Source organism: Mytilus edulis, chromosome 6 (genome assembly GCF_963676685.1).
Source record: "Mytilus edulis chromosome 6, xbMytEdul2.2, whole genome shotgun sequence".
NCBI lineage: Eukaryota > Metazoa > Mollusca > Bivalvia > Mytilida > Mytilidae > Mytilus > Mytilus edulis.
This window is the reverse complement of record NC_092349.1, coordinates 26,100,571-26,118,314: the sequence shown is the minus strand read 5'-3', so window position 1 is coordinate 26,118,314 and position 17,744 is coordinate 26,100,571. Positions and strand designations below refer to the sequence as shown.

The 17,744-nt window shown below is 32.0% G+C and overlaps 1 protein-coding gene across 1 annotated transcript; it reads left to right on the top strand.

The window, feature by feature from the left end:
• The first annotated feature begins 1,153 nt into the window (after nucleotides 1-1,153).
• On the top strand, nucleotides 1,154-13,531 carry LOC139527417 (zinc finger protein 271-like). Its single transcript, XM_071322874.1, has 2 exons — nucleotides 1,154-1,230; nucleotides 10,387-13,531. The coding sequence occupies exon 2, from the start codon at nucleotides 10,573-10,575 to the stop codon at nucleotides 13,222-13,224; it is 2,652 nt and encodes an 883-aa protein (XP_071178975.1). The 5' UTR covers nucleotides 1,154-1,230; nucleotides 10,387-10,572; the 3' UTR covers nucleotides 13,225-13,531.
• The last annotated feature ends 4,213 nt before the right edge of the window (nucleotides 13,532-17,744 follow it).

Here is a 17,744-nt window from a genome sequence, read left to right as displayed (position 1 = left end):
AAATGGCTTTGGATATTTCAGACTCAGTGATAAAGGAGTCCAACTCGTTGAAACATTTTGAGTTTTCTAACTGTTTCAGTTTTTCACATAGCTCTGTATATCTACTTTGAAATTCACCTTTCAGTTGTGACAACTTTTGGAAATGTGATATCAAAGTTGATGGTTGTACTCCACATTTTTTTTTAGTTTCATTTTTTTCCTGTAGTTCATTAATTAAGTTCCAATACAGTTTTGGATTCTCTTCGTGCAAGGAGTCCAGCTGACTAATCAATGATTGTTTGTATTGTTTGTATTTATATTTCCTTAGTTTGGAGTATTCACGATTCAGTTTATAAAAGTGATTTTTGATAATTGGATCATATGGAAATCTTGAATAAATTTTTCCATAATTAAGCAAGTTAGTTCGAGCTTGTTGTAAACTTGCGTCAAACCACTTTTTGTTTTTTTGTTTGTTTGTGTGTTTTTTTAAAGGTCGTTTAAGTGATAGATTTGCTGCTGATAAAAAGATGTTTGAAAGTTTTGATGATGCGTCATCTACTGATGTCTGAGTAAATTGAATTGTAATGACAATGCTAGTCAATTAGGTTGGAGTCGAACGCACCTAGCGGCCACGTGAGGCAGATTTAGGGGGAAGCAGTTAGCCACCCCCTTTTTGCAGAATTTTTTGTGATGACTACTTAGGGAATCACTGAAGCATGACAAGCTTGTGCAGGCCTCCACTGTGGCAGTAAGTAATTAAAATTTCTGGATCCACCAATGCAGCCTGATATATATCTGTTCCCATATCGGCAGTTTTGGTTCCCCTTTTCTATGTTCAAAAATTGGGGAGACAGAGAAGAGGGGGATTTGTTTGAAAATAGTGTTGTTTTAGGCTAGTTGCACCAGAGACATATAATACTACAAATTATAGTATATGTCTCTGGTTGCACGAAATACTTCAAATTGACCCTTGACCCCCCCTGAAATGAATACTACAAAAGTTCATCTGTCAAAATTTCAATATTCATAAATTTATTGACTAAATCCTTGAAATCATATAACAAATAATCATGATATTACTATCTAATTAAAGACTGTTTTGTTTTTAGATTTTACAAAGACAGGTCCTCAATATTCCGGTGGTGCCTGTCCGTAACAGGTTTCGTTTATTCCCATTCCTTATTGATTTCCGTTTGCTAATTTCGCAAACAATATTTCTTTGTAAATTGACAGTTCAGCTATATTTTCACGGTATTGGTAATTTAATGATGCCCTTCTTTATTGATATATATGTATTTCATGTACTCAAAATAGCCTTCATCATTAAAAGCCTCAAGTCCTTTTAAAGAGTGTGGTATTAAAATACAATTTTCAGTGATGGTGACTATTGCCGGCTAGTAGTATTGGTGTAGTGCCTAACAGTAATGCCTATAGCTATATATAACTGAAGAAAATTATGGAAGGTATTAATATAAAGAAGTTGTATTAAAAAAAAGGGGGAGCTCAAAGGTAAAGAAATTTAAATGCTGATATTCTGTATTGTCTATTGACCATGTTGACCATTGTATTACATACAATGTGGACTGTCGATTTCGATTGAACTGTGTCAAACTGTATTCAGTGGTTGATCCAGAACTTTTCATAAGGGGATTGGGGCTCCTGTCATGCTTCAGTGCCTGCCTGGATCTGCCTATGGTATTTCCCACTTCTGTAATATGGATGTTCCTTTCGGCTATTGTGTGACCGGTTGGTCTGCGCATAAATTAGTTGCACTTGCTGAGGAGTGCTGATTTAAACTCCTCGGTTGTAGTGATGCAGCAGGGATGATTCCACTATTCAGTTTAGGGCCACTTAGCGGCCCTTAAATCTGCCAGCGGCCCCAAAAAAATGTTTGTGAATTTAAATTCCCAATTCAGGAATATAGAATAAAATCGGTATTTCCATCAACTATAATTTTTCATAGTTTGTCGTCAAAACATAGTAAAATCCAGATAAGAATGCTGACTACGATCGCATTTTATTAACAAAGATTTAATTGTGACAACTTAAGGTAAACAATTTAAGCAGCAGGATTCAATTGAATAAAATTTTATGGGAGTATTTGAATTCGCAAAAAAAGTAGATCGCTCAGCAGGTTGAAAAACATGCTTTTTGTCAAAATTGGTGTCAAAGCAGACCTCGGCAAAGAACAAATTCAAATTTTGATATAACATTGATGAATAAATTTTAATGGGTGCCGATCTAATAAAAGCAGATCGCCCAGCAGAGCCGGTTATGTAACTTGATTAAAATTTGTTTTGTAAAAGAAATTATTTTATATTTTGCTCTATTTCCTCAAAAGACAAAAGTTTTTGAAAATAATGTTGATGATGGACCATTCATGAAATGAGCACCCCCCCCCCCCCCCCCCCCTGAAATACGATGTCATGATTATGGAACTGTTTCAAAAGATATAAATATGATCTAAATAATTTTAAAGTTCACTGGTGCCAATTGCTTTAAATATCTATCAATTAAGTATATGGACCATAATTTGCTATTGGGCTCGTTTCCTGTAACGATAGAAAAGTGATAAAAATGTGTATTACTGTAAGAAAAGTTGTAACTTCATCTAAAGATGCCTTTATTTTTATCAACATACAAGTGTATGCTACTCTTTCCTAGAAAAAAAATTGAAATTAACAAATTTCAAAGATTATACGACTGTATTTTTGTGTCGTTTCTCGCGTTACTTTTCGCTTCTGAAGTGCATAACGCTGACTGATTTATAGTTAATCGTCACCGGCTAATTCATAACTTTTGCATTCAAATAATAAAGAACATCGACCAATAAGAATATTCAGAAGAAAATGCCGAGAACTATAAGTATTTCTGTAGCAGGTGTAAGAACACTAGCGTTACTTTGGTTTCCTATTTCGTAACGCAAATTTTAGATGATGTAATCTGCTTTGTTGTAATAGAATTCTTTATAACAATATGCAAATATGAACTCTCGCGAGATGTTCAAACAGGTAAATCAGAGATGATTTACATTCTAGTTTTGTTCTTCGTAATAATTAAGTTAGAAAATGACGTTATCGTTATGCGTTACATTTCACACGAAACAGAAGTCCAGTTATTTCCTTTTTTTTTATTAAAATTGTTTTTGTTGTTAAGTTCTAATCATTTCCGGTCATAGGTGAAACATGTGACTAACATGTGATCACGCTCTTACGGCCGGATATATTAAATACTAGGTCTAAACATTGTTTTTGTTTCCAACGGGATGTTAGCAAACATAATCTGTAGACTTGTTTCGTCTTGTTTAAAAAAGGAAAATACAATTTTCAAGGAGATTGCGCCGGGGGTCTATTATTTTTCCTATGTGCATAATGTTACATACGATCTCGTGTGAAAATAAATGCCCAATGACTTGACAAAATCAATTTCAGATTTGACAGACGTTATAACACACTTCGTTTCCGTATAACGATGTAAAGGGTCCTTGGAAAATTCAATCGACATTACGTCTCTTATCATTGTGCCAATGCTCGTTGGATTGATTTTGCTTCAGCAGTAAATATTACTGGATATTTTAGGTGATTAAAGATAATTTAATAAAAAATATATGTTAATATACCGTTACACTTGGAATTTACAAAGTTGGTATCTTTGTCACAATTTTTAATTATTTTTTTTATTCATGTTCTGCAAACACTTTTCAGAAACGCAATAAACTTGTCAAAGGAGAAGTAAACTTTTACCATGCATGACTTGAAAGGAAGTACTTTATTGATTTAACCCACTAAAGTAGGTTAAAATGTGAAAACCATGTAGATGGTGTACAGGTCACAAATATCACATGGTGCCTATTTTAAAGATTTTAATTACAAGTTAAAAGTTTTTTTCTTTACTGGATTTAAAGAATTTTACATTGCCAATGATTTGGAATAAATTGTATATAACTGGAATTTCAAAACCAAATATAAATACATTGTTTTGGCTAAAACATCAAGATACAACGATTATGGTATCCTGTATCAATGAAGAAAATATGGAAATTTCTGAATAAATTGAACTAATTGTTTTCAAAACAAGCTCATATTTAGGAGTTTTATAATACTGTTACATTTAAGATGGATTTTAAGAAAAAGTATACGGTTCAGATTATTTTAAGCAGATTTTGCAATAAAATAAAACTAGAAAAATGCTTTCGGTTTCTTATGGTTTCCTGTCGCGTTTAAAAAAATCTTTAATTTAACATTGAAAATAGATTTTAAATATTAACATGAAGCAAGTAACACTAGTAATGGTGTTCATTTATGTCTTTTGAAATATATTGTGCAAAATAAAGAAAATAAAGATTGGTTTCCTGTTTGGTTTCCTGTCACGTAAACGGTGTATCAAAATGTATTAATTTTTTCTTTAAAAACTCAATTGTTCCATTAATACTATTCTAACACCAACACAACCCACAGAATAAAAGTTAAAGTTTTAGAACGTATAAAAAAGGATACAAAAAGAAACCAAAGGCCGAATACCAAATTATGGTCCATATAACCTTTTGTAATTGCTTTTCTGAATTCGACAATTGGCCAGTTCAATTTGAAATCCATTTGAATCAAGGTAAGTTTATAAAGATGATCTGTTGAAAAAAAATTTCAGAGGTTAATATGGCAAGCCGTTTTGTTATTTAATTTAACTTCAAGATATCTCATAAAATTTATAAGATATCTTATATATAATAGTTCATTAGATATCTTATATAGTTTGTAAGATATCTTATACAGTTTATAAGATATACTACATAGTTCATGAGATATGTTATAAAATTTATGAGATATCTTTTATGGTTTATAAGATATCTCATATAGTTTTCTTTATCAGATATCTTATAAATTGTATAAGATATCTTATAAATATTATGATATCTTATAAACATTATGATATCTTATAAACAATATATAAGATATCTTATATAAAGTATATTTATAAGATATCTTATAATCGATATTAGATATCTTCTTTATTATATAAGATATATATTTATATAAGATATCTATTTATATAAGATATCTATTTAAATAAGATATCTTATAAAAAAGATTATTTAAGATATCTTATTTCTCTAATTCTTCGTCAATTTATCCCTTTATGCACCAATTGTATAAAAAAAAATTAATCAACGTGTGGTTCGTTTGATCTCAGTTCTTCATTGGTTAAAGTCCGATTATGACGTCGAATGTTCTTGCTTTCCTCTGAATTTCCAATTGTGACGGCATGGAAAAAGGCGACCATGCCTGATGACGTCACATAGAAAGAACACATCTTTTTGCAGATCATTCGAAAAGAAGGAATAAGTTTGCCTGCATAAAGATAAAAAATCATTAGAGAAACAGATTCCACCACCAAATCTCATGTAATACGATATTTATCCACTCTCAACAGTTAAATTTTAAATATTTAAAATGCTCGGGCAAGCCTTGCGTTTTAAATTTGAAAATTTAACTGTCTCGAGTGGATAAATATCGTATTACACTCGATGCAGTGGTAGAATCTATATATATCATATAAGATATATATTATTTATAGAGACATCGTATAGAAATTATAAGATAATTCATATAATATATATCTTATATAGTTTTCTTAAGATGATATCCAATAAACTATATAAGATATCTTGTATAGAAGATAGTTATAAAATATTTCATATACTTAATGAGATATCTTATAAACTTTAGAAGATATATTATAAAGTATATAAGATATCTAAGTATAAAGTATATAAGATATCTTATAAAGTTTTTAAACTTGATAAGATATCTTATCAAATATATAAGATATCTCATAAAATATATAAGATAGCTTTAAAAAAAAATAATTATATAAGATATCTCATATATTAAATGAGATATCTTATAAAACTATAATATGTTATATAAGATATCTTATATATTATGAGATAATTAGAGATAATTTGAAAGTCGAATAAATAGATAAACTGCTTACATGTAAGTGCCATAGGTTTATGTTAGCTGGTATATATGCCTTGTTTACCAAAGTTAAGTTGATAGTGCACATGCCTTGTTTACCAAAGTTAAGTTGATAGTGCATCATGTGCAATGGTATTCATGTATTACAACTTCCCTGGTCTGAATTCAATAACTTCTTCAATCAGTGTACAAGTGAAACTTAATATCCATTTTCTGTTTTTACAGGTCAGGAAAATGATACATGTATTATTTCGTTTTAGATTGTATGCATAAAACATTCCTAATTGGGATAAAAATGCCCAATTTGATGTTCAAGGGACCCATTTGAAAACACCTGGAATCATCCCTGTGCAGTAATGCACACTACCAAGTTCTCTAGATAGTTCCAATCTTCTGCAGAGTTTTTGAAAAATGTATCTTCCCCTCAACCACTTTAAAGAAGAAAATCAGTCGTTGTTGTTGTCGTCATGACTGTACTGACGGAAGCTGAAGTTCTGATAGCATTTTTGTCATACATACTAATATGTATGATTTTTAGTCAGACTTGGGGTCAAAAAATTCATTACATTGAAATATATTGTTTCAAAATTATAAAATCACACATTACCTTGCCAAAACAATCAATTACACTTATTACCATGACATAATTAATTAAATTACAATTACTTTACAGTGAGTTTACTAACATGACTAACAATAACCTGAGCAATAACTAAAGAAATTAATTAAATTACACATTACATTTTATCATAATTTTTTTAAACATGTTAAACAACATACATTTTACATTGTATGAGGGGGGATAGGACTTTTATCCGCACTCCGTGATAACGGCGTGATTGGGTGTTTTTAAGCTCGGGATAACGGAATTGACCCTTTCGGGATCCAGGAATTCTTGTTTTGAATTTCGGGATTTAAATTTATTTTAATTCGGGACCTCAGGATTTAATGTTTTTTAAGGGTATTTTGGGATCAAGACCCTGCCGACCCCCCTCACATGTAGCATATGAAAAAGATTTATGTAAGCTTACAACATAGTTAAAATTAGCTTTACATTTGATCATCGTTTGCAGTTTTTAATGTTTTGTCATTTAGTCTGCATCCCTTTTGGTCTGAACACTTTGCCATCAATTCTAAATAGTCTTTCTATAGGCGCTGATGTGGCATGTGTTGCTAGATCATGATAAGATTTGTTGATAGAAATACATTGAGGGGCTTATTGACATCTCAGAAATGAAGTTATTAAATTAAACATAAAATAAATTAAAAATACATGTATCATTGTGTATCTCCATTCTTTTACTTTACAAATATTAAAAAGCATGCATGTCACAATATTAAAAATGATTTTTAGTAATTTCTTATCATTATCACCATAAAAGTGCATGTAATTCAAGAGTAATATATTTTTAGCATTACATGCTTTTTTTTTATCATGTTTATTGTAATTGATTAAATTACCATTACATATGTAATAAAAAGAATGCTCAATTACACATTACATTCAATAAAATGGAAAAGTGTAATATTTAATTAACATTGCATTTTCAATTACCCCATCCCTGATTACAGTATGATGTTGATTATAATTACAGGGGTTGATGGAAATATGGTGACTGGACAAGTGGTCATCCCTCGACTTAGTTGCAATTGGTGTTCACACCCTTGCTAAAGTGGGTCAATGCAGGAAGCAGAATATTTAATTCTGTAGCTTTAAAGAACTATCTGGTACATGTACGTCAGTTGCCCTGATGCCAGGCATAATTTCTGTCCTTATCAAACTTACATGCACCCTTATTATTTTGTCAGTGGCAGTTCTTTTATGCCTTTCATCCCAATCAACCCTCTACCTTGTAGAACCTGTGTATTGTTTTGTATTTGTAGTTAATTACAATTTGTTGTAATCCAGTTTATGCCTGAAATATTTGCCTCTGGACGTAAAGCAATAAAAAAAATCAATCATAGTTTGCCTCTTCCAAATGTTATGAAACTTATACTTAATGTTTATTGCCTTCAAACACTGATCAAATTCAAATTTAGATGGTGCCACTTTAGATCTTCTAAAGTTAGGGAGCTACCATTTGATTTTTAAATGGCTAGGATGAAATTTGAAAACAATAGGCAGGACAGGAGTTTTGAGTAAAAAAAAAAGGCAGGACGAGACACTTGCAAAAAAAAAAGTCAGGATAATTGAAACTAAAAAAAAAAGGCAGGACCGAACAGAGTAAAAAATAAAAAGGCACGACAGAGATTACAGCTAAAAAAAATGCAGGACAAAATTTTTCATCCTAGCCCCCCCCCATAAAAAATCAAATGGTAGCTCCCTTACATGTATGTCTGATGGTAAATTGCAAAATTTACATTATATTTATAAGCTGTGTCATCTATCATTTGTCTGTGTCTCACTGACACATTCTTCATTTATCATGTTTATTTCTGATGAATTTTGATTTCGTGTTACTCACTTGAGATTAAAAACTATAGCTTGAAACTAAGGGGTAAACTTTTTGTGTTATTTGATTTGTGTTATTTTAAAGTTTTTTTTATATATGATCAATGCTCAATATATTAGACTGTATCATTAAGAAGGGGGAGTGGGGGGAGGGGTCCTGATCCTGAAATCCTGAGGTCCCAAATTTAAAGAAGTCTAAATCCCAACATCCAGAGATATGGAAAAAGAATTCCCAGATCCCAAAATCCTGATCTTAAAAACACCTGATCCTGGATTCCCAATAAAGGCCCTACCCCTCTCATTTAGTCATGTAAATATGACAGAAATATGCAAAACAATAGACAGTGTGCTTGCATCATCCATTTGTGTAAAGATGTTCATAAAACACTGATAACTCGTACAAAAATCTGTACAAATTATAATTTGTATAACATTACAATTTGTATACAACTGAACATACATGACATATACAGATATATAATGCTTTTAAAATGCTTGTTTTATACAATAAGCATGTACATGTACATGTATTATAATACAATTTCATTGCTGTTTTGTGTATTTTTCCTCTGATATTTGTTAGAAACTAAGGGTGCTCATGCCACTGTCAATTTGTTAATATAAGATAAGATAAGATAAGATAAATTTTATTTTCCAAATTAGGTCCCAAGCAGGCCCGTAGCCAGGAATTCCAAGGGGGGGGGGTTCGTTGAACTCATGAAGTCGACTTTAACAGTCACAGTTTGAACAAAACGATGACTTTAACATGGGGGCATACACACATAACATATATAATTGATACAACATACAGTATTTTACATAACATTGTAAAATAAACTATTGAAATAAAGTCATACAGTTATTATTTGTTAAATAAAAAGTATTTCAGAGTTGCTACTCCAGAGATGTGGCAAACTTTTTTATTTATTTATTTACTTATTTTTTTCTCACTTGATTTTATAATATCATGCTAGAAATGTATAAATATAAATGATTGTTTAGCTGCAACAGACACTAAGGGATGATGCTCTAGGATTGTGATCTTAAAAGCTCTAACAATCCTCCATGTATCTGATGCAGAAAAACAAACACAAACATAAAAATTTCATGTATATTCACAGCAAATAAAATATACTACAGTTACAGTTCAGGAGCCTGTAATTCAGTGGTTGTCGTTTGTTTATGTGTTACATATTTGTTTTTCGTTCATTTTTTTTTTCATAAATAAGACCGTTAGTTTTCTCGTTTGAACTGTTTTACATTGTCTTATCGGGGCCTATTATAGCTGACTATGCGGTATGGGCCTTGCTCATTGTTGAAGGCTGTACGGTGACCTATAGTTGTTAATGTCTGTGTCATTTTGGTCTTTTGTGGATAGTTGTCTCATTGACAATCATGCCACATCTTTTTTATATATTGAGAATAGTGTAGGCTTCCCTACTGCAACAGACACCGAAGGGCGGTATTCAAGGAGCTGTGGTATTTACACAGTCCTCCTCGTGTCTGAAGCAGACAAGAAAGCCACATAATTATAGGCGGATCCAGGGGAAATTTGGTTGATTATATAGGGAATCATTGAAGCATGACTGGAGCGGCCCCCCCTTAGGGTCGGTCAGCCCCCAGCCCCCCCCCCCCCCCCCCCCCCCCCTAGGAAAAGTTCTGGATCCGCCACTGATAATTAACAATTTTTCTAAATAAATTTACATGCAGCAGTGAGAATTAGACGTATCTTCTGTGTTCATAAGCCATATCAGTTTATCTCTTGCGTTAAGAGTTAAAAAGTTAATATAATATGAATATAAGCAACATATGGATAAACAGATTATCAACATGATAAATGGTATTTCTAATTGATGATGATTATCCCCATATCTCAGGGCTGTCTTTAATTGGCGAAAAAAATTGTAATTGTATACTGCCATAATGCCATTGATCATTTAAACTACAGCAAACTAATTGATAATCTGTTCTTATTTTCAGACTGAACAACAGAGAAAACTGGAGAAATACTACCAACTTAAGATAATGTTGAAACTGTTCTTGGGCTATGTACAATGTATACCATAGTTGATTTTTGTGGAAATTTATTAAGAAGCTTCAAATCAGGACCAAAGACATCCCTGTATTCACCTGATAAACAGAAGTCGAAGAGTCTCGTTGGCCAGCATGGAAGAAAATTTGTTTACAGGTCAAGTAAATGTACCAGTAACACAAAATAGTTTAGTCCTTGAAAAACAAAGTCTTGGATCCGACGGTGACACATGTACAGTATCAGAGATAAAAAAAGACATGGTTGATATATTTAAATCAAAGAAAACAAACGTGATAAGACAGAAGAAATCGGTGAAAGGTAAAACTATTGAAATATTTCAATGTGGTATCTGTCATAAAACATTTAACGTAAAGAAATATTTAAAATCTCATCTTTTAACTCACACTGGTATTAAAAAATTCAAATGTGAAATTTGTAGTAAAAAGTTTCTTCGAAAAGTACAACTCTTGAGTCATCAAAACGTACATAAAGATGAAAAACCATTCTTTTGTGAAGTCTGTAATCAAGGTTACAGTAGTAAAAGTTATTTGAAAGCACATCTTAGGATTCATAATGGTGAACGTCCTTATCAGTGCGAAATATGTCCGAAAAGATTCACCCTCCGAGAAACACTCAAAGAACACGTTAGAATTCATACAGGAGAAAAACTAAGTATCTGTAGTGTGTGTAGTAAAGAATTTAATGACCACCGTAGACTTCGCTTACACATGAAAATACACATCGGTGATAAAAAATATAAATGTTCAACGTGTGGTAAAGGGTTTATTTTTAATTCTAGTCTTAAAACACACATTCTTATTCACAATGAGGAGAAAGCTTTTACCTGTGAAACATGTAAAAAGTCGTTCAAAACCAAAAATCAACTTCGTAATCACATGGTAACTCACAGTACAGAGAAAGCATTCAGGTGTGAAATTTGTGGACAAGAGTTCGCTCGAAAATCATATTTAGATCGACACAGTCGAATACATACTGGTGAAAAGCCATATAAGTGTGAAAAGTGTGCAAAAGAATTTTCCACCAATACACATCTTAGACGACATGAAAGAATACATTTGAATATCCGACCTCATGCATGTGAAATATGCGGGAAAAGTTTTGCAGAAAATTGTAAACTACAAGAACATTTTTTAACTCATACAATTACTGGCAGAAAACCGTATGAATGTCAGTATTGTGGAAAAGAATTATTGACGAAGCAAACACTACAAAAACATGAAAAACTTCACACAGAAACAGAGGTAAAGGAGTTTGAATGTAAAATTTGTCAGAAGAAATTCAGACGTGAAGTTGACCTAGATATTCATTCTAGAATTCACACAAATATACGTCCATATAAGTGTGACTTGTGTGATAGGACATTCATACAGAAAGGTCACTTACAAAGTCATTTAAAAACTCATGCAAATTTAAAGCCATATAAATGTGATATCTGTCATCAATGTTATCGAACAAATGAAAGTTTACAGACACATATTAAAAGACATCAAGGGCTCAAACAATTCTTTTGTAAAATTTGCGATAAAACATTTGTTGCAAAATGTGAATTAATTCAACATTTACGAACACACACAGATGAGAAACCTTACCAATGTGAGATTTGTAAGAAATCGTTCCGATCCAATAATTCTCTGAAGCAACACACACGATCCCACAACGGCGAAAAAGAGGTGAAATGCTCAGTTTGTTGGAAGGAGTTTAGTCAGAAAGGGTATCTCAAACTACATATGAAATTACATGAACAAGATCAGCCATTTTATTGTGAAATGTGTGGTAAAAAGTTTAATTTTAAGAATCGTCTACAAAAACACATGGAAATGCATCTTGGTATAAAGCCGTATAATTGTGACAAGTGCAGTGCTGGGTACACAAGAAAAGAGTACTTAGTAACACACATGAAAACACATGATGCGACAGACGGTCAAAATGTAGTCAATAGTACATCACCATCTAAAAATACTTCTAAACATACAAAAAGGGGCAAGTCAAAGGATGGAAAAATTAAGAAAAATAAGAAATCAATTACACCTGCTCATTCTAATAAAATTGGTGTCCAAAATTCATCCACTGTAGAGAAAGACGTGACAGATTCTTCTGTTATCACAAATCACATTCGGGAGGCTATAAATTCTGTTATAAACAATTCTCTTCAAACTTCTGACTTGAAAAAGGGTGGTGAAAGGTCAGGAATTAGGAAAAAAGGAAGTTTAAAAATAAAGTTAAAGTTAAAGAGGAAAGAAAAATCTACAAGAGTAAGACAAAGAAAGGATAAACCTGATTCATGTACATTAAGAAATGAAATTTTTCCACTGGGTCAAGAAAAAGAGAACTTAGAAAAGGAACCAGAAATAGCAGATGATGTACAACAACAAGTTATGAAAGAGCAAGAAACAACCAAATCAACAAATCTCTCTACAAGTTTAACTGTATCCCAGGATCCAGGACCATATCCAACTGTACGAGCAAGTGATGACAGCCAAATCAGTCTACACGATTTTAAAATTGAAGTAAATGATGATTTTGTCGATGGAACTGATAATCTTAATGATAAGTCTTTACTAAATAACTCCAGTGAAAATAATGCTTGTGACAAAATGTTAAATTCATACAGTGATAGTTCAGTAGATCTCATGGATATTAGCTATAGTGGAAAAGATGTCAGTTTGCCTTGTGTTAAAACTGAACCTATTGAAAATGTTGATTATCTACAAAATGAGAGCTTTTCTGTTGAAATTAATCCATTTTATGATAATGGAAGTGTTTAATCTTTTATTCATGCAGATATTTTTTTTTTTTAAATAAGTTAAGGGATCACTACTGGCTATTTAAGGGTTGTGGTCCTCAAATCCTAGATGTTTAACCCCTAGCTACCTTAGCATTCTTAAATCAATGTAAATTTCCTGTTCCTTTCTTGGTTTTTGAGAAATAAGTTTTGAAAAATTTATCTATCATCATGATCATGTTGATCAAAACTATTGTTAACCTGTTTTATCTTTCAATTGTTCAATTATCTTATTTTTAAAATGATTTGAAAATTTATATTATGTAAACATGGTAAAGTAAAAGAAGAAAGATAAATCTACAAAAGTTAGACAAAGAAAGGATACATCAAGAAATTGAAATCAGTAATTTATTAATTAATGTTAAACTTTTCGGAAATCAATCATTTGGTCTTCTTTAAACACTTAAAACAAAAACTGGTTGACATGTTGAATTATAGCCTCTTTGTAAAATAAGATATTGGTATGGCTAGTTGCAAAGGAAAACAATAACATTTTATCAAGTGTATAGTTTTAAAATTGTGTGTTAGACATGATAGATCATATTTTTAACTGTAGTTTTTGTAAACGTCACTAATTTTTAGATATATTTAATTTTTTTTATTTTCAGACTCATAGCAAACCAAAAAATATTTTCTGAATTAGATCACCATTTTACATGTTTTATGTGTTTGAAATTTTTAAATCTAAAGAAAGTAATATATATAAATAATGTATGATTGATAAGTCAATGTTTATTTTTGCGCAGTTATTTTGTTATTGAGCATGATGAGTATTAATATGCATGCAGATATATAAATAAAAATAAGGTGATGTGAATCGTGATATGGTTGAACATGTTTAAAGGCGCCATCTCTCCTCTAACCTGAGACATTGGCGTTTGGTCCAGTCACCATGGTCAAACAGTACCAACAATTTTTGTAAAGGCTCTGATTGGCTTTTCTATCTTCTATTTAACAGATACGTTTTTTAATCCCTTTAAGGAAGGCTCTGTATGAAAAGTGTGCCACTATAAATCCTTCATTCTGCCTCTGAAGAAGGTCCATGAACTGGTACATAAAACAGTGAGTCCAGACAGGCTATGAATTATTAATTATCACATACACTACAGCTTGGGTGGATTTTGCTTTGTCCACCGGCCCACCATGGGAGTGGGCACTGGGTGGGCAAAATTTCTACCTTGTCCACTCTGCCCACCTGTAGGATTGGGCATTCAATTTCTTTTGTATCATCTAAAGACTTGCAAGTACAATCACTTGAAAAAATCAGCTAAGCATTTTTATGCCCCACCTACGATAGTAGAGGGGCATTATGTTTTCTGGTCTGTGCGTCCGTTCGTCCGTCTGTTCGTTCGTTCGTTCGTTCGTCTGTTCGTTCGTCCGTCTGTCCCGCTTCAGGTTAAAGTTTTTGGTCAAGGTAGTTTTTGATGAAGTTGAAGTCCAATCAACTTGAAACTTAGTACACATGTTCCTTATGATATGATCTTTCTAATTTAAATGCCAAATTAGAGTTTTGACCCCAATTTTACGGTTCACTGATAGAAAATGATAGTGCAAATTTCAGGTTAAAGTTTTTGGCTTCAGGTTAAAGTTTTTGGTCAAGGTAGTTTTTGATGAAGTTGAAGTCCAATCAACTTGAAACTTAGTATACATGTGCCCTATGATATGATCTTTCTAATTTAAATGCCAAATTAGAGTTTTGACCCCAATTTTACGGTTCACTGAACATAGAAAATGATAGTGCAAATTTCAGGTTAAAGTTTTTGGCTTCAGGTTAAAGTTTTTGGTCAAGGTAGTTTTTGATGAAGTTGAAGTCCAATCAACTTGAAACTTAGTATACATGTGCCCTATGATATGATCTTTCTAATTTAAATGCCAAATTAGAGTTTTGACCCCAATTTTACGGTTCACTGAACATAGAAAATGATAGTGCAAATTTCAGGTTTAAGTTTTTGGCTTCAGGTTAAAGTTTTTGGTCAAGGTAGTTTTTGATGAAGTTGAAGTCCAATCAACTTGAAACTTAGTATACATGTGCCCTATGATATGATCTTTCTAATTTAAATGCCAAATTAGAGTTTTGACCCCAATTTTACAGTTCACTGAACATAGAAAATGATAGTGCAAATTTAAGGTTAAAGTTTTTGGCTTCAGGTTAAAGTTTTTGGTCAAGGTAGTTTTTGATAAAGTAGAAGTCCAATCAACTTGAAACTTAGTATACATGTTCCCTTTGATAAGATCATTCTAATTTTAATGCCAAATTAGAGAATTTATTCCAATTTCACAGTCCTTTAAACATAGAAAATGATAGTGTGAGTGGGGCATCCGTGTACTGTGGACACATTCTTGTTTATCAATATTTTTACAGTGGGCAGGTGGAAAAAGCAAAATCCACACGGGCTGTTGTGTAGCCCTCTTACATGTAATTACTGTATGTACATGTTTTGGCATAACCTACAGTACTATTTATTTTTTCATAATACCACCCCCTGGTAATTTATATATGGCTTTCAACTAACAAAGGCTATATTTGAGTTATTGTGTTTTCTTTGTATTGCCATTATGGATACATACCTGTACATGTATATATGTGGTCATATCAACTTGGAAAATAGTTGGCATAAATCATAAAACGGCCTGGGGAGAACACTGATGATGTGATGTTAACTTTTTATGTTCAAGGCCAAATTGAACAACCATGCATGATGTCAAAGGGACACTGTATATACAAATGTATGTATATTGTTGATAATGTAACTAGCCTGTTATTTGTTCATGTATGTCATATTGTTTTTATGCCCGACCTACAATAGTAGAGGGGCATTATGTTTTCTGGTCTGTGCGTCCGTTCGTCCTTCCATCCATTTGTCCTTCAATCCATTTGTCCCGCTTCAGGTTAAAGTTTTTGGTCAAGGTAGTTTTTGATGAAGTTGAAGTCCAATCAACTTGAAACTCAGTACACATGTGCCCTATGATATGATCTTTCTAATTTTAATGCCAAATTAGTGTTTTGACCCCAATTTCACAGTTCACTGAACATAGAAAATGATAGTGCAAATTTCAGGTTAAAGTTTTTGGTCAAGGTAATTTTTGATGAAATTGAAGTCCAATCAACTTGAAACTTAGTATACATGTTCCCTGTGGTATGATCTTTCTAATTTAAATGCCAAATTAGAGTTTTTACCCTATTAATTTCACGGTCCATTAAACACAGAAAATGATAGTGCGAGTGGGACATCTGTGTACTTAGGACACATTCTTGTTCGTAAATTATTTTATTGATATAAATACATGAAATATGGCATTTATTTACCTCAATCATGTCAATTGAATTGTTTCATATTTTTCATGTCAAGTCGACTATACAGTAGTTGTTAAAGGCTGCACTGTGGCTTATAGTTCTTTCCATTCATTTCATGATAACTTTGGTTGATAGTTGTCTCATTGGCAATCATACCACATCTCATAATTTTTATATTAACTATCAATTAATAAGTATAGGAGGTGTTCCAATACGATCAAATTCTTCCTGTTGCCAGTTGGAGGGGGAAGGTTTTTTTTAGGCCAATAAAAAAATATTGTATGTCAATTTTTTAATCACCTGACCATTCATTTTACCAGGTTATATTGTTATTCTAAAAAAAATTAAACAGTGACAATGAAAATGTTATTCAGGAGTTTACAAATCATACGTCCTTTTTAGCTCACCTGTTCTAAAGGGCAAAGTGAGCTTTTCTCATCACTTGTTAACTTTTACCAAAATCTTCTCCTCTGAAAACACTAAAATTTGGCCACAATCATCATTGGGGTATCTAGTTTAAAATAATGTGTCCAGTGACCCGGCCAACCATCCAAGATGGCCACCATGGCTAAAAATAGAACATATGGATAAAATGTAGATTTTGGCTTATAACTCTGAAACCAAAGCATTTTGAGCAAATCTGACATGAAGTTATATTGTTTATCAAGTCATTATCTATCTTCCCTGAAATTTGAAGATAAATTGGACAACCGGTTGTTGGGTTGCTGCCCTTGAATTGGTAATTTTAAGGAAATTTTGCTGTTTTTGGTTATTATCTTGAATACTATCATAGATAGAGATAAACTGTAAACAGCAATAATGTTCAGCAAAGTAAGATCTAAAAATAAGTCAGCTTGACCAAAATGGTCAGTTGACCCCTTAAGGAGTTATTGCCCTTTATAGTCAATTTTTAACAATTTTTATAAATATGGTAATTTTTTTTTTATTTTTACAAAATATTTCCTCTGTATTTTAAAAAGTGCCAAGTTTATCATAGATAGAAAAAATTGTAAGTAGCAAGAATGTTCAGTAAAGTAAGATCAACAAACACATCACCATCACCAAAACACAGTTTTGTCATGAATCCATCTGTGTGCTTTGTTTAATATGCACATAGACCAAGGTGAGCGACACAGGCTCTTTAGAGCCTCTAGTTTTTTCATATTTTTTCTGTTCTGTAAATACCGAAATTTTAATCTGACTTATTG

Excerpts from the sequence above, each read along its gene's own strand:
- LOC139527417 (XM_071322874.1), top strand. The coding sequence starts at position 10,573 with ATGGAAGAAAATTTGTTTACAGGTCAAGTAAATGTACCAGTAACACAA.